The following is a 22151-nucleotide window of genomic DNA, read 5'->3' as shown; positions in this document are numbered from 1 at the left end:
GGTTTTGTTTGATATGAGGTTCATTACCGGTATTGAGTGTGTTTTGAGCAACTATTGTGATACAAAGTTATTGTTGTAAGTATCTGATTTATGTGGTACATCATGTGATTACATCTTGGGTTATAGTTATAGCTCGATACAGCTTGTTTAGACTTATATAGTGTGTAGGTGCGAGATTCGGGCAATGTAAGGAATTCTGGACGTGGAAATTAGATTCTAAGGTTTACGGTCTAAGGTTGGAGTAATGATCTTAAGTTATGTTGTATTGTCAGGGTTATATGGATTAGGGTGATGTGGGATCACCCCCAGGTATGTGCATGGTAAGGTTACACGGCGGTTTGATGGTCTTGAAACGACTCTTGGCACGTTCGAGGACGAATGTATGTTTAAGCGGGGGAGAATGTAACGACCCGATCGGTCATTTTGAGCATTTGCACTTCGCTCGGTTGTTTGATGGCATGAGTAGCTCTGTATGATGAGTCGAACAGTCACTTATCTTTTGATAAAAGAACTCAGAGGCAGAGCCAGGATTTGAAGTTTATGGGTTCGAGATTCTAGTTCTTTTAAATTATTGAGTTCTATAATAATAATTTGTACATATTTCATGAATTTCACAAGACAAATATAAAGTCTGCACAAAAGCTATTGGGTTCGAATGAACCCGTGAGCATAAGGCTTGCTTCGCCCTTGATAAAGAAGTGAAGGGTTTTCAAAATCCAAGTCCAAACAGGGAATTAATTTATTATCCCAGTAAAGATGATATTTTCTAGAGTATTCTTTGCATGCTCCAAAAAGAAAAATTAGTCCTTTTCAATCACTTTAAATACAATATCTACTCTTCTTTTCTGATTTCTTAATTTAAAATTACATGGGTAGTAAAGCATATTTCCTAAAGTTAGGTATATTCTAATAGACCCTAATGATGGGAATATTTCAGAGGCGCTGATTTGCCAATGAATACGTTCAACTTCTTGTGATCATTGGTACACTTTAGGGCATCACTAAGTTGGAACTTTGCCATCAAATACTTCCGTAGAAAATAAATTTGGGACGAGAAAATAAAATCAAGACCGAAAATATTATAATAATTGTAGTATTTTATTTTAAATATTTGAGTGTTAATCTCTATGAATCCTCTGATTTTTCTTTTCAATAGTAAATAAATTCAAGGGCTTTTGAGCTTGATCTTGAATCTGTATTCGTTGCCACGGACGATGATCTTGAATTTAACTAGCACGAACATTGAATTGAACTCGTACTCCTTGAACCTTGATTTGTTCTTCGTTCTTGAGCTTGAACTTGATTTGTTCTACGTTCTTGAGCTTGAACTTGATTTCTTGCACTTGAGTTTGATTGCTTGAAGCTTGAAACTTGTGGAGTAATTTGCACCGTTCGATCCACAAGCTCTTTCTTGCTTCTTGTTATAATTCTGGTATTTTTTGTGAGTTATGAAGACCCCTATTTATAGTTGTGGGAGGGAAGAGTTATGACAAGAACAAACTCTTTCCGACCAATCAAATTGAAGTGTGATAAGGCCGCATTTGATTGGCTAGAACATGTCACTTACACACGTGGCGCGGTTTCATTGGCCCTTTAATTTGACTTGGCATGCCTTATCATTTTGACACGTGTCACGATCCTATTGGCTCTTCCTCTTGATTTGGCGTGACACATCATTTCACTGTGGCACCAAACTGGGCCTCTAAGAAGATGATATCTTGGGTTTTATGAAGTGGACTCGTCACTTTAGCCCAATTAAATAGGCTAGCCCAATGGATTAAGACTTATTTATTTAATCCACATATGTTGGACTTATATAACTAATCCAATTATATTAGTAAAAATTGCACGGAGCGCCCTATTTGGTCGCCCCCATTTAACGTATACCCATTTTTTAAAAAACTTTTAACTTGTACCCACTTTTTAAATAATTTTAGCCCCCTTTCTCCTCCTCCTTCCCCTTTCTCCTCCTCCTTCTAACTTTTACCTTTTATGTAGTACGTATTTATTTTTGGTGCTCAGCACACATTGAAACAATTTATGTTTGCTTTAAATGTACATCTGTATTCTGTAATATAATACCTTTGAAGTTGTTGTTCTACTCATAATAAGAATTTATTCTGAATACGCTTGTATATTGATAGTTCTTTATCTTTATCAGGTAGGTTTAGAAGAGAACTTGTTTAAAATAAAATTTGAATTCAAGAGTGTTAATAATTCAGTAAGCAAGAAATAACTGGAGTTTAAAATTACAAAACGAAAGACATAAAAGTAGAAGCTGAAGAAGAAAGAAAAGAACTGGAACACACAAGCACTAGAAAGAAAAGAGAACTAAATAATTTCAGCTCTAGAGCTAAATTTTGACAGTTACAAAACAAAAACTTCAGCTCTAGAGCTGAAGTTATTTAGTTCTCTTTTTTTTCTAATTGATCAACCGCGAAACACCAAAACAGTAGTGATTTATTAATATTACATACTAGAGCTGAAGTTTCCAGTTACAATACAAAAACTTCAGCTCTAGAGCTAAAGTTTTTGTCAAAACAAAAACTTCAGCTCTAGAGCTGAAACTTACAAACAAAAACTTCAGCTCTAGAGCTGAAGTTCGATAGTTACAAAACAAAAACTTCAGCTCTAGAGCTGAACTTCAGGCCCGGCTACTAGAATGCTGAAGTTTTGCGTGATTGCCTTTGCTACTTCAGCCCCGTATGCTGAAGTTATGCGAAAAGCGAGTATGCTTGCAATTTTTTTTTGCAAAGTGGGCACAAGTTAAAATGTCACACAAAAAGCGGGTATAGATGCAAATGCCCCATTATATTAGCTCAATAAATTTATTTGAACTAATATATCTTGTGTCACACCTCCTTTTTCACCTACACCCTCGGAAGGGGAGTATAAGGGAGTTTTTTCCAACTTAAAGTGACTATCGAAACAGGATTATTTTTATGTAAAAGAGTTGTCACTTGAGATAATTTATGGTGTCCCAAGTCACCGGTTCAAATCCCGAATCGAGGAAAAGATTAACTCTGTATTACAGTCCGCGAACACAGAAATTCGGATAAGGAAGTCTGTTAACCGGGGAGAAGGTATTAGGCATTCCCGAGTTCCGTGGTTCTAGCAGGGTCGCTCAACTGTTATAATTGGCCTATTATCTGATTTTAAACATGTTTTAACCTATGGTGCAATTTTAAACCTTTAACCGCTTTTATTCATTTTTAAAGAAAATTGCAACGTCATTTAAAATATGTTTTGAACCACGTCACATAAATGCACCCACGGTCCATGACACATTTTATCTAACGTTGTTGAGATTTGGATTTGGGTCACATAAATGCACACCCGAGTTTAAGAAAGAAATCTAAATTACGTGCCTAAAGAAACTATGCTTTTTAATATTATTTCCTACATTTGAGATTAATGTGAGGACATAAACTAGGAATTATTTGTGGGATAAGTATATGATTTTAGCTATTTGAAGTCGTAAGAGTCATTTACACTATGTAGTTTCCGTTTGCACCTTAAAGGTTAACTGTCAAACTAGCTAATAAAGACACTAATTTTGACAACTAAGTGAAGCACATAAATAATTCACGTGAAGAAATAAACATGGATATGTCTAAACAATTAACAAAGCTTTTCAATTTTTGGCTAACAGTTCACAAAGCCATTTTAATTATATACGTATATATTTTTCTTTAAAAAAAACTTTATAATTTAAATTCAAAAGAAAGAAAACATGTACTTATTGAAAATCAAAGATAATAAAATAGTCTATGTGAACTAAACATGAATATGCAAAATCGATAGCAACAAAAATTAGCTTAAGAGATTACCACACCAATGCAATAGTACTGTAAATAAAACACTAGCAAACATAAGCTAACCTTTAAACGAACAGAAGCTTGGAAAATTGGCTAATATTGAATCTCTCTGAATACATCAAGGAGGAGAGTATCGATATAATTCGAACACTACCCGAATCATCAACCAAACGGAAACCTCGGACCGGGTTACCTCGACGACCTTGACGGACTGAGTTCAACTTAAGAGAACAACAACGGTTAGTGGGGATGGAGCTGCTACATTTATAGTGAAAGAAAACTGGCCGGATATGGCGAAATGCCGGCAAGGCAGTGAATTAGCGGAACTGCATTTACAAGACTTCGAAACTGATTTCGGAAATGGAATTTGAGAAGCCGACCGCTGTTGCGTTTTGCTAGAACTGCTGACGCGTTTTCTGCAGTGTTTGAAGATTTTTTTGAAGCTGGTTTCAATGGAGAACAAGCTACTGAAGGTTGGTTAAATTTGGTGGTTATTTGGAGTTGGTTTTACGAGCAAGAGGGGCTGGTTTACAGGTATTTTGGAGGAGAAAAGAGCTGATTTTTGCGCCTAAAATTAAGTTAATCCCCAGGCCCTCTTTATCCCTCTGTTTCGTTCTTTTCTTCTTAGAGAAGATGATCTTTTCTAGATCTATTTTTCATTTTCTTTTGTGCCCCCCAGATATGTCCCCTCTTATGATTTTATATGGAATTTTTGGTTACTTTTCCTATGCTTTAGATCTGATCGATGGAGGGGAGGTTTGCCGTTGCTAGCTTAGAGTCTAGGTATTGGAGATGAAAACTTGGGTAGGGTTTCTATAATTGGGTATTTGATAGGGAGGTAGAAAGGGATGATGATCATTAGATTAGAAGGAAAATAGATGGCTAGGATTAAATCTTGCTCTTAAATGGGTTAATAGGTTGGGAAGAATGGGCTAAGGGTAATTGGGTTGGACCATGTCTTTTATTTCAATTTTGGGCTAAGAGGACTCCAAAAAATATTATTTAAAACCATAGCTAAATTCCCTTAATATAAGATAACTATACTACATGATGCAAAAATAAATTCTAATTAATTAAACTAAACTATATTAAAACATGAAACTATTACATATTTTTTTGTGTTTTTCAAGATTATATTAAGATAAAATTAAGGTACTATTTTTGTATTTTTTTTACTTTATGAAAGGTACATAAAATAAAAATATTTTTGTAATTTTTATTTTCTTGTAATAAAATAAAGTAAAAGAGTAAGAATGAGTTGAAATAGCTATATTGAGCCTAAATTAAATATTTACGTGATAAAATATAGAAAATCTTGGGGAGGGTAAAAAATCACATGTCTACAGCTGCCCTTCTTTGACTGGAAACGCGAAGAGTTTTCGGACAAAGAACGACTAGACAGGTATTTTTGACCCGACCCTTATTTAAGACGACCAAAACTAAGAGAAAGGGGGAACGTAACCGAGCCCTGGTATCTGGGCTGCCTACATATCCTTGGCTATAAAGGAATCAGGTCACATGTAGTTCAGAAGTGAATAAGGTGATGGAGTATGCCGATGTGGAGAGCCGATTGAGGTGTTGTCGAGATTTCGGTCCGCGGTCCCGTTATTACATCAAAATCCAAAATGAAAAAGACTAACTAAGCCTATCAGCTACGAGTTACAAGATTCCTATCTACGAGTCTTCTGAAGCTTGATCTTGAGTCTTGGTTGGTTCTTTATGCGGACTCTGATCTCAATCTTGATGCTTGTTAGCTGCAGGTATTGGTTCAATCTTCTTCAGCTTTTTCAAATCAAGACGGGACATGCAGAGCTTGTGACCTCAGTCATGTCTTGAGCAGCTCACATCTTTCATTAACTTCTGCATTTGGATTCACTTCTTGTCTATCGTTTGTTTTTTTTTTTCTTTTTATTTTGGATTGTGACTCACTTCTGTTGATCATCTCGGACTGCTGACTCACTTTCTTGATGCGAGCTTTTCTTATTGCTGACCTGAATTGCATTCTGAATTGGATTCTCTTATTTTCCAGGCGGGCACCTGATTGCTGAACTTGAACCGTCTTCTCTTGTTACTTGACACTGTTTTCCCTTGCACCTTGAACCATTTTCCGTTGAAACTTGAACTGTCTTCCTTCGAAACTGCTTTCCCTTGAAACTTGAGTTGTCTTCCTTCGAAACTGCTTTCCCTTGAAACTTGAGTTGTCTTCCCTTGTTCTCCAAGTGAGCGCCTGATTATAACAAAACAAACAAAACAAAAGAAATTTTCCTGCCCCAGTTTGATATTGGGAACATCTGTGAGTGTTAACAAAACTATAAATCACCTGCGCGACTGATGAAGGATGCAACGATGACAGTAAAATTAATGACTCGACTAGGATGTGCGTCTCCTAAACGTGATTGAGCTTGCGGAAAACTATAAATTAAGCTTGACTAAAGTAAAAACTGACCCTATTCTCCAGGCGGGCCCCCTGATTTCAGGAAAACTAAACATTGATAATCTTAAGAAAACTAAAAAAATGACTCCCCTTTTTTCAAATTCAGACTTTTTTTTTATTAAATTATTATCCTAGGAGAAAATTCATCGGACTAGGTTTTCTATCTTAGGAGAAAGATTCATCAGACTAAGATTTTGATCCTATAGAAAATTGACTAGGTCTCTTTTATACTTCTTTTTTTGGTATCTTAGGAGAAAGGCTCATCGGACTAAGATTTCTATCCTAGGAGAAAGTTCATCAGACTAGGTCTTCTATCTTAGGAGAAAGATTCATCAGACTAAGATTTTGATCCTAGGAGAAAATTCATCAGACTAGGTTTTTTTTTTTTGGTATCTTAGGAGAAAAATTCATCAGACTAAGATTTTGATCCTAGGAGAAAGTTCATCAGACTAGGTCTTCTATCTTAGGAGAAAAATTCATCAGACTAAGATTTATATTGGGAGGAAAATCTATCAGACTAGGACTTTTTATCCTAAGAGGAAAAATGTGAAGATCAATGGCAAGATTTATGCACAATATCAAGACGAATAAAGGCAAAGATTTGAGAAACTTTCCTTTGTCGGCTCTTCTCGTCTTTTCTTTTTCTTCTTTTTTTTTTCATTTTTCTTCTCTTTTTGAATCACTTTCCTTGCACCGTTTTGTTCCTGTTTCATACAAAAAAAAAAATTGTCAGTTTTGAAAATGGTGTTCGGTTTGTGGCCTTGAGTCTTGAGCAGATTGGCTTTTGCTCGATCATCTTGAGTCGGTCTCAAGAAACTTTTGTTCTGCGCCAACTCTGACTGTTTCACACCCGGTACCATTTGTATTTCTGACTCAATCAGCATTATTCCAACTGGAGATCTTTTCTTAGATGATCTTTTCTGATATCTTGAATGACTTCCTGCTTTGAGCAATTTGTCTGTCAGAGAGAATCACAAGTTATCTTGTTTGCGCCTAGCAAGCTGACAAGAGTTTTTTGGGGGAGCCTTTGTATGAATCCTCAAGGCATGTTGATATTAACAACTGAGTTTGCTGGCCAAATTTACTTTGTGCAACTGAAAAGCTGGTAGCAGATTTTGAAATCTTTTCTTGCTTGTTTTGACAAGGACTGACTCAGAGTGAAGGACACAAATGATGCAAAGAAATAATATTAACAAGAAATGTCCCTGTCGGAAGGACAGAAGGAAGAGTTCTAGTTCTTTTTTTTTCTTTTTTTCTTTTTTCTTTTTCAATAACTAGCCTTAATGATCATGACATGCATTTTGGACTTAACGGCCGATCTACCAAACTAATCCAATCTTCCCTTTTACCATTCTTATGATCTTTGAAGTCGGGCTTGTTTATGCCAATTCTTCGCATCAGCTTCATGACTCACTTTCGACTAGTGGTGCCCCGAGGAGTTTTCACCAACAAGCCTCTCTCATTTATTCATCTCTACTTACCATCACCTTACTGTGCCCGTGAGAGTTTTCACCAGTAAGACTCTCTCATTTATTCATCTCTACTTACCGTCGCCTTACTGTGCCCGTGAGAGTTTTCACCAGTAAGACTCTCTCATTTTTCTTTTTCTTTTTCTTTTTCTTACTTTTTGTGAGTAACTTGACAATGTTATATGTCGTGTGACAACCGTTGCTCATTGCATGCTTCTCTTGGCATTCTTGAAGGCATATTGGGAGGTCTTTATTTGGGAGATTTTTGGATAGGGTTGGAAAGAAAGGTCGGCATGAAGGCTCAAAAATGAGGGGTTGTAGACTTACAACTCTTGGAATCAACTCTTTCAAAAATGAAATAAAATCTTTGCCCCAGTTTCAGATGCTGGGGATTTTTGGATTTTTCTATTTTTCTCTTTTCCTTCTAAATTCTTATTTGGTTGGACCAAATCGTGAGGCTGCCTACGTATCCTTATTTTTTAAGGAATCAGGTCAAACGTAGTTCAAACATCTGGCCTAAACTGGTTTTCATCTTTCTTTCTGTTTTTTTTCTTTTCCTTTTTTTCTTTTTTTTGTTTGCCCCAGCTTCTATTTTTGAGGGCATGGACCTTTGACAATTCTTTTTTTTTTTTCAGTTGAACTTTCTAAAAGCTGCCCCAGTTTGTACTCTTGGGGCATGGACCTTTTTTTTTACTCTAAATTTGATTTCAAAAGAGGGTAGTCAAAGAAAAATAACACAGACTCAAAAGGGGTAGCAAAGGATATAAAGCATTTGGGTAACAGAAAAAGGGCCTCCCAACCTCAAGAATGTCAAACATGGTATCTTTTCGCGATCACAACATTGACGAACATGTCTGTCTTCTTGGTGTGTCGTGGTCACAAGACATTTTTTCATCCCTTAGTGACAAACTTTCCAACAAACATCAATTGATTAAACATCCTCAGGCCCGATCTTCACAATGATTTGAAGGTGAATTTTACTCGACCTTAGTTCCAAAGTATTCCAACTCTTTATTCATCCTCAAAAGTATTTTTTTTAGTTATCGAATTCCAGATTAAATCAGTTCCTAAGATCTAGCCAAAATTTCCGCATGCATGTCATGTCATTAGAACTAGCGAGAAAAGAACTAGTAATAGAATGGCACAAAATGACAAACTGTATTTTATTGAGTAAAGGATGAAAGGGTTTTACAACAAAACAAGCAACCTAAAATACGAGTTACAACCCTAAAATAACACGAATAATGAAAATAGCAACAGAACAGATAGACAAGACTCACACAAACAGAATGGAGAGATAGAAGGGTTTGACTCAATAAAGCAAATAAAATCTGGATCACAACCCTGAAATAACCCAGATAATAGAAAAACATCAAAACAAGCTACCAAGATTCCTTCCTAGTGAAGAAGGAATGACTTTTCAATTGCTAGGCTTGACATTTAGCCACAAATTTGCTCATCGGAATTAGTTGAACCTTCTCCAATTTCAACATCATTAACTTTAGTTAGCAAGCTCCCGAGAGGATTCTCAAACTCCATGTCACCAGGCATCATCCCCACAAAGTGTGCATCATGATGTGCAGGTAAAGGATTCCGCGCGATATTCTGGGTGTCACTGTCTTGGATCACAATCAGATTTTCCTGGATCATCCTTTCTATTTCTCTTTTCAAATCCCAATAGCTTTCAACATTGTTCCCCTAGGCATTGGAATGGTATTCACACCTTTTAGAAAAGTCAAAGCTTCTTGCACGTGGGTCCACATGGTTTGGAGGAATAAGTGTAATCATGTCATAATGCTTTAATTTCTCAAATAAGCTTGCATTGGACTCTCCTATTGGTGTAAAATTATCTTTCAACCTTTGTTCCACTCTATACCTCTGGCCTGGATGTGGGTTATAGGGTACCTGAAAATTTTGTGAAAGCTGATGGAGATTTTGTGATGCTCGTGCTCGCCTTCTAGGGTGTTTTAGTGGTTGGACAACATACCGAGGTGGAGCGACAGAGTATTGAGGGTTCTGAGGTAGATAATACTGCTCAGGGGAGTCATGGGAAACGAGGAGGCTGCTTATACCTTCGAGATGTTCTCCTGGGACCTCTTCTCGACCCTGATGTCATCATGATTTCTTCAACCTTCTCATTTGTGTCACTAAAATTATCAGATTCAACCCGGACAGCCTGAGTTGCGGCTTTAAAAACTGCTTGACTTATAATTTTGCCTGTCTTAAGACCATTATCTACCATTTCTCCCATTTTGATTGCTTCCGAGAAGGATTTACCAACTGGGGACATCATGTTTTGAAAGTAATCTGGCTCTTGCGCTTGAAGGAAGACAGTGATTAGCTCGTGGTCATCCATGGGTGGCTTAACTCGAGCTGCTTGCTCTCTCCATTTAATGGCATATTCCCTGAAACTTTCACTTGGTTTCTTCTTCAGGTTTGAAAGGGAAATGCGGTCTGGGGCAATGTCGATGTTGTATTGGAACTGTTTGACAAAGGCCTGTGCCATGTTATCCCAGACATACCAGCGAGATGTGTCTTGATCCATAAACTATTCGGAGGCTACTCCCGTAAGGCTTTCCCCAAAAGAATCCATCAGCAACTCTTCGTTTCTTCCCGCACCTCTCAGTTGATTGCAATACCTTTTCAGGTGGGCTATGGGATCTCCATGTCCATCATACTTTTCAAATTTGGGAGTCTTGAAACCAGACGGCAAGTGGACATCGGGGAACATACCTATTCTTTGAAGGTAACACTCTTTTGACCGGCCAACCCTTGCATGTTTTTCAACCGTTGTTCTAAGCTTTTCACTCTTTGGGTCATTTCTTCCTGTACCATCTTTCGGGCAGGCTTCTCAATATTTGCAGGAAGATCAAACGAGTACGAGTGATACTCAGGAGAGTGGTACTGCTCTTGCTGTGTAGCAAATTGTGACTCATGATGAGACTGTCCTTGACCACTGGCCCATGCTTGACACATTTCGGTCATTTGCTATTTCAGTATTCTATTTTTCTCAAACACCGTAGACTCTTGTTGAACTCTCTAACCCTGAGTCTCTTGAGCACTTGTAACAGCTTCGATGTCAGTTATCATTTTTCCTTGGATCTTGTATTTCCAGCTTACCACAAACCGACCACCTCAGCTTTCTTCACAATTCAAAACAAAACATGTTAGAATGGACTCAGTCGGTCCTTATTATTATCAATATTTTTCATTATGTTTTTCATTTTTTTTTATTTTTCTTTTCAATGGTTGATCGAACCTGATGTGGGTTGTCTACGTATCATGTGGGAACATGAATAAGATCTTGCGTAGTTCGGGAAGATTAAGAATAAAGTAAATAAACTAACTCTTTTTTTTTATTTCCAAAGAAAGACTTATAAAGAAGAAAGAAAATATTTTTGGGATTTCGATTTGTTGTTTTTTTTTTCGAATTTCAAAAGTAAAACTTCTAAAGAAAAAAGAAAATATTTTTGAATTTTTATTTTGAATTTATGAAAGAAATGCTTCTAAAAAGGAAAGAAAATATTTTTGAATTTTGAATTTTCTTTTCAATTTTGAAAGAAGAATGAAAATATTTTTGGATTTTTGGAAGTAATTAAAAGAAAATATTTTTGTATATTTTTAAAAAAAATAAAATAATTAGGGTCTAAAAGAAAGGCTTTCTAAAGAAGCAAATAATGGAAAATATTTTTGAATTTTTTGAAAATTCGGGTCTAAAAAAAACTTTTCTAGAGAGGAAGTAAAGGAAAATACTTTTTGATTTTTTTGAAAATTATGGGCCGGAACCGATGAGGTTTGCCTACTTATCTCACATCCGGTGAGAATCAGACCCGCGTAGTACGTCGTTTTGACAGAACAAAAGAAAATATGACTTATTTTGAAATGACTTTCCTCTTTTTCTTCAAACTTTCAACAGAATTTGGGTAATTCAAATACTTACCTCTCACTCTCTTTTCTTTTCTCTTTTTTTTCTTTTTTTTTTATTTTCATTTTCTTTCCCTATTCTAGAAGCCAGCATGCAAGCCGAAATAGACAGATACGCAAGTAGCACGTAAGATGCATCAGGATGGTCTTTTTATTTCGGGTACACCTGTCCTAGACAGACCCGACCCTTGTGTTGAGTCTCTAAAGTCAAATGCACATGATGCAAACAAACGTTCCTATTAGGGATCTGGCATGAGGCTGAGTTATTCTTGGTTTAAAATCTGGGTATGTGTTCTAGACCGTGTACCCGAGCGGACAACTTGAGCCGAGGAGGGGGCTACGTACCGGGAACCAAAAGGCCATCCAGCTTAGTAACTTGTCCGAGCCTCTTTCTTATTTCAAGGTATGACACTAACAGAATAGGGAGTCTCGACCAGCGAGCACATACCCGAAGATGAGAAGAGAAGGGTTTCGTAGCAGTTTATATACAGTTCTGATAATATCAAAGCAGTAAAAGCCTCATTTAACACATTAGGCCCAAGCATGTAATAAAATCATATAACAGACAAAGCCAAATACAACAATTCATCTAAGCTTGAATTCTGAACCCTGAACCAGAGATTCTGGGTTTTAATCCCCAGCAGAGTCGCCAGAGCTGTCACACCTCCTTTTTCACCTACACCCCCGGAAGGGGAGTATAAGGGAGTTTTCCCAACTTAAAGTGACAATAGAAACAGGATTATTTTTATGTAAAATTCAGAGTCGCCACTTGGGATAATTTATGGTGTCCCACGTCACCGGTTCAAATCCCGAATCGAGGAAAAGATTGACTATGTATTACAGTCCGCGAATACAGAAATCCGGGTAAGGAATTCTGTTAACCCGGGAGAAGGTATTAGGCATTCCCGAGTTCCGTGGTTCTAGCACGGTCGCTCAACTGTTATAATTGGCCTATTATCTAATTTTAAACATGTTTTAACCTATGGTGCAATTTTAAACCTTTAACCGCTTTTATTCATTTTTAAAGAAAATTGCAACATCATTTAAAATATGTTTTGAACCACGTCACATAAATGCACCTGCGGTCCACGTCACATTTTATCTAACGTTGTTGAGATTTGGATTTGGGTCACATAAATGCACACCCAAGTTTAGGAAAGAAATCTAAATTACATGCCTAAAGAAACTAGGCTTTTTAATATTATTTCCTACATTTGAGATTAATGTGAGGCCATAAACTAGGAATTATTTGTGGGATAAGTATATGATTTTAGCTATTTGAAGTCGTAAGGGTCATTTACACTATGTAGTTTCCGTAAGACACTAATTTTGACAACTAAGTGAAGCACGCAAATAATTCACGTGAAGAAATAAACATGGATATGGCTAAACAATTAACAAAGCTTTTCAATGTTTGGCTAACAGTTCACATAGCCATTTTAATTATATACGTATATATTTTTCTTTAAAAAAAACTTTATATATTAAATTCAAAAGAAAGAAAACATGTACTTATTGAAAATCAAAGATAATAAAATAGTCTATATGAACTAAACATGGATATGCAAAATCGATAGCAACAAAAATTAGCTAAGAGATTACCACACCAATGCAATAGTACTGTAAATAAAACACTAGCAAACATAAGCTAACCTTTAAACGAACAGAAGCTTGGAAAATTGGCTAATATTGAATCTCTCTGAATACATCAAGGAGGAGAGTATCGATATAATTCGAACACTACCCGAATCATCAACCAAACGGAAACCTCGGACCGGGTTACCTCGACGACCTTGACGGACTGAGTTTAACTTAAGAGAACAACAACAGTTAGTGGGGATGGAGCTGCTGCATTTATAGTGAAAGAAAACTGGCCGGATATGGCGAAACTCCGGCGAAACGCCGGCAAGGCAGTGAATTAGCGGAACTGCATTTACAAGACTTCGAAACTGATTTCGGAAATGGAATTTGAGAAGCCGACCGCTGCTGCGTTTTGCTAGAACTGCTGACGCGTTTTCTGCAGTGTTTGAAGAGCTTTTTGAAGTTGGTTTCAATTGAGAACAAGCTACTGAAGATTGGTGAAATTTGGTGGTTATTTGGAGTTGGTTTTACGGGCAAGAGGGGCTGGTTTACAGGTATTTTGGAGGAGAAAGGAGCTGATTTTTGCGGCTAAAATTAAGCTAATCCCCAGGCCCTCTTTATCCCTCTGTTTCGTTCTTTTCTTCTTAGAGAAGATGATCTTTTCTAGATCTATTTTTCCTTTTCTTTTGTGCCCCCCAGATATATCCCCTCTTATGATTTTGTATGGAATATTTGGTAACTCTTCCTATGCCTCAGATCTGATCGATGGAGGGGAGGTTTGCCGTTGCTAGCTTAGAATCTAGGTATTGGAGATGAAAACTTGGGTAATGTTTCTACAATTGGATATTTTATAGGGAGGTAGAAATGGATGATGACCGTTAGATTAGAAGGAAAATAGATGGCTAGGATTAAATCTTGCACTTAAATGGGCAAAGAAGGATGTGCTAAGGGTAATTGGGTTGGACCATGTCTTTTATTTCAATTTTGGGCTAAGAAGACTCCAAAAATTATTATTTAAAACCATAGTTAAATTCCCTTAATATAAGATAACTATACTATATGATGCAAAAATAAATTCTAATTAATTAAACTAAACTATATTAAAACATGAAACTATTACATATTTTTTTTGTATTTTTCAAGATTATATAAAGTTAAAATTAAGGTACTATTTTTGTATTTTTTTTTACTTTATGAAAGGTACATAAAATAAAAATATTTTTGTAATTTTTCTTGTAATAAAATAAAGTAAAAGAGTAAGAATGAGTTGAAATAGCTATATTGAGCCTAAATTAAATATTTACGTGATAAAATATAGAAAATCTTGGGAAGAGTTAAAAATCACATGTCTACACTTGAATTTAAAATATAATCCAAATTATTTTACCGATTTAATTCCAATAAAATTTATATGCCTAGAACTTCTATGTGGTTTTTCACGGACCCAAGGAAGCTGAAAGATCCCTTCTGCTATTTTGCTAGAGAAGGGCCAGGAAAAAGTCAACGTACTGTATCTTCTAAGATTGAGCAAATCTTGAAAGTAGAGGTGATATCCATTCACATTCATAGCAAAACATAAGAAAATTTGGGCGATAAATGCAAAATTCATTTTTCCCTTTCTTATAGGAATAAATTGTTGAAACCTTTCATGGATGGTCATTCATTTTTTTTATTGTGCCAAAGTCACTTAACAATTTTTTTGTAAAGAAAATGTCCATCAACTTTACCTATGAAGGATGAATGTCACTAAATTACTTGTTGTAATAAAAAGTGACTCAACTTTGTCTAAATATAATAGAAACAGGAGCAAAGCGCCCATAAGAAGTACTTGTTCGGAAAAACCCAGCAATTTTAACCAAACCTTATATATTTGTTGAGAAATTCACTAAATATGTACATATTAAAACTCATAAACTTCAATTCAGAACTCATAAACTGTTAATCGTAACACCGCCTCTGAACAGAAAGTCACTAAAAGGAAACGAATGAGACATTCTCTGTGATACTTAGACAAAGTTGAACGACTTTTTTTATTCTTTAAAAATTGAACAGGGAAGAAAGAATCTGTTCATGTGCAAGAGGACCAAATTCAGAAGAAAAGATCACCTTTACAGCTAACAAAGGAACATGAACACCACATGCATTAAGCATCATTGCAAAACTAGAAACTGAAACACTTGCCTTTTCCTGATTCTGACCCCAGCTAATCAAAGACCAGGCAATATTCAATCCAGTCACGAGATGCAGAAAATTTTCATTTAATTCGCCACCACATTTCATAAAAAGAAAAAGTTTTCTCATAATCAAGTTTTGAACATTCTATTTAAAATCTATACAACTAAAAATCATCTTCAGAACAGGAGCTGCAGTTAATGTTTGCCAAGTATGTTTTACAAGAATCAAAATAGAGTATCCACTGATAGTATAAAGATCACAAGTTAGATACCATCTATTATAATTCCAAAGACAGAAGATTGATAAGCGATTTACAAACTTTTGCTTGGATAGAAACAAAGGGACAAGGTGTCATACAAAGTAAGAAAACTAAACCTATCTTACTGTAATGCAACACAAAGATATGGCAAGGGGAAACACAAAGATCCTCTTAAACCACTTGAAGAGATGGCATCGGCTTGCTTCTTAAAGCCGTCCATCCCATCACTAACAGAAAAAAAAACTCGTTAGGAATTATCACACTTCCTAAATTTACAATTAAGTGTCTCTATGCCGAAATCTCAGTCATTGCAACTGCAGATAGCTCTTGTGCAGCCGTTGTCGTCTGCCAGAGCTATGGGTGCTTGTTGTTGTAAATGGGTGAAGTGAAGTTCAATCTGAAGCCGATGATGAAGAGGTGATGTTATCAAACCTTTCTTGATATCGGCCTGCAGTTCCCTGATTGGTATTGCAGCCAAAAAACTCTTGATGTATTCTTTGCATGACTCTTTACCTTGACAGAGAATTTCTTCTGCACTTCCAGCCTTCACTGCTTCATCTGATTTGTTCACTGCTTCACTGTCTGGAGAACCAGCTTTGGAGTTTGTATGAGGAGCATCGCAAGGTTTTGGCTCCACTGTTGCAGCAATGATTTGCTGATCAGCAGCTGGCTTTTCTTCTGTTGAATGAGTAGTGCTTGGCTGTTTATATATGTTTGTATCCTTGTCAAACTTCAGTATATAAGCTTGATCGCAGCCCTCATAGAGTCTCTCACCTAAGGTGTCAATGATGTAATAAGCTTCTGCTTCAACCTTCAGGACAAAAAAATGGTCGTTCCAACTGACAATATAGATTTGTGGTTCACCAACAGAAGCATACTCTAATCCAGCATGGCTAATTTCATCCCAAATATTGTCAAAGGACATAGCACCATGCAAAAAATCAAATCCTCCCTCATCCATTCCATCAGGGTGGAAAAATCCAACAAATGACTTCCCTGGCACAACAGATATTGACCGAATTTTGGCTTGAAGGACCGTCTCCAGATCAAAGTGCTTGTCAGGGAACCGCTCCCTGTATGTTTCATTCTCACAAAGTTTCCTCCACTCTAATGAACCTTCTCTAATTAAGCTATCAAACTGTGACTTAATGGGCATGAGATCACGGTTGTTCTGCAACCAATCAGCAAGCACAGCAACAAGGGCTGTGCATGCACTTTCTCCAGCAGCTCGCTCACTTCGTTGGTCAATGGATGCAAAGAATACCTGAGTTTGAAGCTTCATGTGTCCATCTCGACTTACTATCTCTCTCTGTTCCCAAGAACCAACAGCAAAATTATCATCACCAAACTCAGATACTGAAGATCGATTTGCAGTCGAGTCTTCCTCTGCCTTGTGCCACTGCAATACAATATCAAAATTTACCTATCTCCAGAATAATCACAGTGATGTCACAAGAATGAACAGTGTGTCAAAGTATTAAGCTTCAGGCATCAATGAACAAGTGAATAACTGTTGTATAATGAATGACACATAAAAAGATTTTGCAGATAACAAAATGGCGAATTGGTACTTACAAAAAAATAATGAAATGGCCAATAGCAATACATTAGATAATTTGAGACAGCGTCGAGCATCAACATTGACTCATTAGATGTATAAGGTAAGAAAATTACTGTCTAAGTAATAGGTTATGAACACTAAATACTCTAATTTATTTGAAACAACAATGTAGCTTGTGGTGACCAGATATACTAAAGTGTTCTTCATGAATCAGTGCTTCAGCTTCAACTTTAACTAGATATATTACTAGAAAAAAGCATTATGCCTACCTTTCTACATGTCATTATCAAGCAAGGATGCTTTATGCAAAAGTCCAAGTAGTATGGGCAACACAATTAAAGTATAATATGAATCCAAAATGAGGCTTTTGGGTTCCAAGTACAGCACAAAATTACGAGGTGGAGCATCTGGCGAAAAAGAGACTAAGGATCTTACCCAAAATGACAAAGATTCGTCAGAACTGAGCTGCCGACGATCAAAGTCAATATCATCTCCACCTTCTTCTCCATAATCCTTCTTCAACAACGGTTCCCCCTTGGATTTAGGAGATCTAAAGCTCAGCTTCCTCTTCCTCCAAGGCAGGATACTACGCTTTGAATTCTGCAGAACTACAGGATCAGAAGCACAAGTGATCTGGTCGTCCATTTGCGAGCAGCCCACATCTGATCTGCGGTTGCTAAAGTAAACCCAATCCTCACCCGCAGTATTGTCGCTTGTAGTAGAATGAAAAGAAACTCCAGCACAATTCGCATAAGCCAATGGACCATAACTAAATGACTTCCTAACAGTAGGATCCTCCTTTCCCTCATCCGACTCTCCTTCTTCATATTCATCATGGGAGTCAGAATCAAAAGGATAAGCATACTCCCCCTCTTCGCTCCTAGCTGAGCATCTCCCTTCACTACCCTCTTCTTCTCGACAGGCTTTCTTTGCTCTCCGGGTTGATACATATTCTGTAAATATTTTAACCTTTCTGAGGCCAGCTTTAAGTGCAGAAAGCTCATCTTTTTCTGTCGGTGGATTTTCACCAGACCGTGTTGGAGATTGAACAGGAGCCAGTGGCCTCTGAACCAACTCTGTCAACTCTTGTGCAGCTCTTAGTTCGAACAAGCTAAGTGATATCTGCATGATATGTAGAGATCGAATCAAGTATGGGCAATAGGTCTTTGAGGACGGTAGCAGTAAGAATAACATGCTAAAAACTCAGAGGAACATACACAAAGTGTGGGCCGAGTCTCAGAAGCACCCCCTGGAACTGCCAGAGGAATGTTTAGTTTAAATTCTTTCTCCTCTGTCTTGGCAGCAAATTCAGCAACATTTAAGACAGCTGTACCTAGAACAGGTGCCTTATTCTTAGCATTCATACCCTGGAGCAGATAAAGAATCAGCACTCAGCGAATAACTAAAGAAAAAGTTGGTTATGCTAGCCATAAGAATCTAAAGTACACAAAAAAATCTCCATCTTTAACCAGCAAAACTACCTGTGAAAATCAAATAATATAAATTGAAGAACATGATAAGGAATGTGAACCTTACGACAAACTAAACCCCAAAAATTGAACCATAGATCAGTTCACGGATTAAGAAAATGAAATACTTACATAAATTTGAAAGAAGTTTGAGTATCCAAACCATATCCTTAAGAGTCAAAACTCGTTTTCATTGAAACGAACGGAAAAAACCCCTTCTGTTAGAAATATGAAAGAACCTTTCTGGGGAGGGGGGGGGGGGAAAGTGCACTGTGCAGTAGTTCAAGATCTGCATAAATCCTTAGGACAATAACGTAGCCAACGCATTAGGTGGGGTAGTTCCAATATTTTTATAATGCCAGATGCATCTAGTATCCAATGTGAGACACCATATATTTCAATATAAATAAACATAACTGCTGGTTAGTGTCTATATTGGTATCATACTTTCACTTATAAGTAGCAAACGATCCAGAAGAAACAAAAGCTGTCCTTTATCTTCATCTTAGTTCAATCTCCAAAATCCCACAAGTTTCATTAAATGGATTACTGTTTAATTCTGCAAGTGTTCTATAGATCACATTAGGAGATCTACTTGACAAAACAAACGTCGCTCCAAACAAATGCACTGACAAAGTTTTTTAGATTTTCTTTTAACCATTAATAGAAGACAAGCTATCTATTAGACTAGACTAATAAAAAGGACAGAAAGAACTACATAACGTGTTTCCAGCCTTACAACATAACCTTACTATCATGTTTAAAAGAAGGCACTACAGAATCCAAGCAAACAAAATCTACTCTATGCAAGTCCCACCCAATAAGAAGGTAACCAAAAGAGGCAGATATGTTCAGCACTGGAAAAAAAAGGCAACCAACAGATGCAAAGTGACAAATCCACCAAACGAATCATTAAGATAACCGAAGGGAAAAGGAAATTTAGCTTAAGCAATGGGTGAAACACGACCAAAATGAGATCCGCAGCATCTACTGCCTAATTGGAAACAACACCATAAATCTCAATACATGGTGGCTTCATAAACGACAAATTCTATAGAAATATTCCTCAACTTGCTGGTTACCATCTCAGGTAATGTAAACATAACCACCACGATCTATCTTTTTGACAGAAAACATACACAATAACCACTGAACTCGATTCAAAGTGAAATGCAGAATAAGATATTTCCCAAGAAATTATCAAGATATCGCGTGGTAGAGCCTTCGAAACAATTTCAAAATAAAATATCAGACATAGGCACAGTTTTCTACAAACAATTAGTCCAAAATTGGTTATATCACATAGACATTTATTTCTACAGGGTTGTCAATCCATCTGTAACCATGAATACTGAAAAACAAATAATAAACAATATGGCAAGAAATGACAACGAAAACTCATTTGCAATAGAACATATCATTTCCTCTTCTCCTTTGATTACATATAAAACACCAAACACCAACTCCAAACATAAATTCTACCAGTCATAATCCAAAAGATAAAGAGAACAAGAAAAAGAAATACTTACTAATTAAAGAATCTAAGTAAATAGTAACATTTTCAAGAAATTAATACATAAGGCAAGACACTGAATATGATAATTGCAAGAACAAAAAAGAAAGAGAGAGGGTCTCACATTGAGCACAGTGAAGGCGATTTCCCAGGGATGAAACACATTGTCCTTGTAGCCAGAAAGATTACAGAGCCCCTCAAACTCTTCATCCCACTCCACCAAAACGGCACCGTCTTCTCCATCTTTCACCTCTTCTTCTTTAGTGCAGTTCCTCTTCACTGTCTTTCTAAAAGCAGCTATCTTTGGTGGCCCTTTCCACCTGATCTCCACCGCCACGCCGCCGCCGCCGCCCACGGCGGAGGAAGCCACCAGATTTTCAAGCCTGCTTACAAGAAGCTTCACCTCAAATTTCTTGGATATAAGAGGCGGCCATGGACGCCACTTCATCATCTTCACCACCATTTCAAATGGCAAAAAGATTTGGTTATTCCAACAACCTTTTCAAGAAACTCTTGGATTTTTTTGAAAGATCCGTGAGGACTACATGGGTTTTCTTTTTTGGGGGAAAAATGAAAATGGGTTTGGCTTTAGAGAGGAAAAGATTGAATTCTTTCAAATTTTCTCTGAGGATTTTCCTAGAAAATAGAGAGAAGAATATGCCGTTAAGTTTTTCAGGGTACCTCAACAAATATACAAATATGTCTTTGTTGGTGTGTGTGTGTGTGTGAGAGAAAGAGAGAGAGAGAGAGCGCAAAGACTAGGGGAGGTTAAACCGAGGTTTTCAAAGTGTGTGATTTGTGTTTTGGGTTCTTGTGTTGTGAGGATAAAACAACAACCCCGGATGTGGTCGTGGGGGCGGGTGGTTAGAAGGGGGGGGTGAGTGGGTCGGTGAAAGTGTTGATTGTGATTTGCCGAATATAACGGCGTGGGAACAAGCAAGTTGACTTGCATTCTACCTTTTTTGATGGTCAAGATGATCAAGGATTAGGTTGGTTCAAAACTTGGAAATTCTTGGTGCTTTGCCTCATATTTCCTTTTCTTATTTTTTAAGTTTCTTTTTATAATATTCACTACTTCATTTTTGGTTTCCTATTCAATTTTTGGTATCCGGGATTCTGATTAATTTAAATTTGTGTGATATAAGACCTATCAAAAAAATACTCTCTAATTACATATAAAAAGATTTTATCCATCATACCATAAATAATGAATTTATTATTTTCTTACTTCATAAGTTTTGCTGCATTAAGATGATATTTACCATGATTGTTTCTAGGTCATATATCAGAAAATAAGAGGACAAAGTGATATTGTTTGGTGATAAAACTTATGTGAACACAAATTTGTAACTAAATGTGGCATATTGATTAAGTGGTTCAAATGACAAATTTGCAATCTAGAAGTTAATGTGCATAAAGAGAAAAATTAGGCCTTACTCATTAAGCTTTGTTACGTACATGCAAAGAAATAACTATGTTTGACATGGTATGCAAAAATCAATGTGTAAATTTAGTTAATTTGATACTGTTTAGAAACTAACAGTTGTAGGGAAAACAATTTACTCGTTTAGTGTTTAAATAGAAAATTAATGCTTACTTTTTGATGATCGTTAGCCATTAGGTACATGCAAAAGAGTAACTATTTTCTTGCGTACCATAGTGTTTTATTTTTTGAAAATAGCAAAATATAGTTGTAGGGAAAAACGCTTACTTACATATTTAATCCATGTATATATCGCATGGGAGTAAGTATTTTCCGTAATTGTTGGCATGTTGTAAAGTTGCTTAATTAGTTATAAACAATTATGTTATGTTTCTCCAAAATATAAAAAGTAATGTTGTGAATTTATGTTCATCAATGTCATTTGAGATAATAAAATAAAATAAATATTTGTTAGGCTATTGGGGAAATAGATTAAAAGTAACACTATGACTTTTTGAAACATAT

At 36.5% G+C, this 22151-nt stretch overlaps 1 protein-coding gene across 1 annotated transcript; it reads right to left on the bottom strand.

Annotated features, from left to right (window-relative positions):
• Positions 1–15646: 15646 nt before the first annotated feature.
• LOC107829897 (uncharacterized) lies at positions 15647–21008 on the bottom strand. Its single transcript, XM_016657370.2, has 4 exons — positions 20328–21008; positions 18439–18588; positions 17657–18343; positions 15647–17059 (listed from the first exon to the last, which is right to left on the bottom strand). Exons 1-4 carry the CDS (start codon positions 20664–20666, stop codon positions 15962–15964), a joined length of 2274 nt encoding a protein of 757 aa, XP_016512856.1. The 5' UTR covers positions 20667–21008; the 3' UTR covers positions 15647–15961.
• Positions 21009–22151: the final 1143 nt, after the last annotated feature.

Source organism: Nicotiana tabacum, chromosome 22, assembly GCF_000715075.1.
Source record: "Nicotiana tabacum cultivar K326 chromosome 22, ASM71507v2, whole genome shotgun sequence".
Taxonomy (NCBI): Eukaryota; Viridiplantae; Streptophyta; class Magnoliopsida; order Solanales; family Solanaceae; genus Nicotiana; species Nicotiana tabacum.
The sequence above is the reverse complement of the archived record's forward strand: the minus strand, read 5'-3'. Positions and strand labels throughout refer to the sequence as shown.

Coding starts and splice junctions, on each gene's coding strand:
- LOC107829897 (XM_016657370.2), bottom strand. CDS start 20,666: ATGGTGGTGAAGATGATGAAGTGGCGTCCATGGCCGCCTCTTATATCC. Junction 18,344..18,438: donor AGACTCGGCCCACACTTTGT/GTATGTTCCTCT, acceptor CATATCATGCAG/ATATCACTTAGCTTGTTCGA. Junction 17,060..17,656: donor ACGAATCTTTGTCATTTTGG/GTAAGATCCTTA, acceptor ATTGTATTGCAG/TGGCACAAGGCAGAGGAAGA.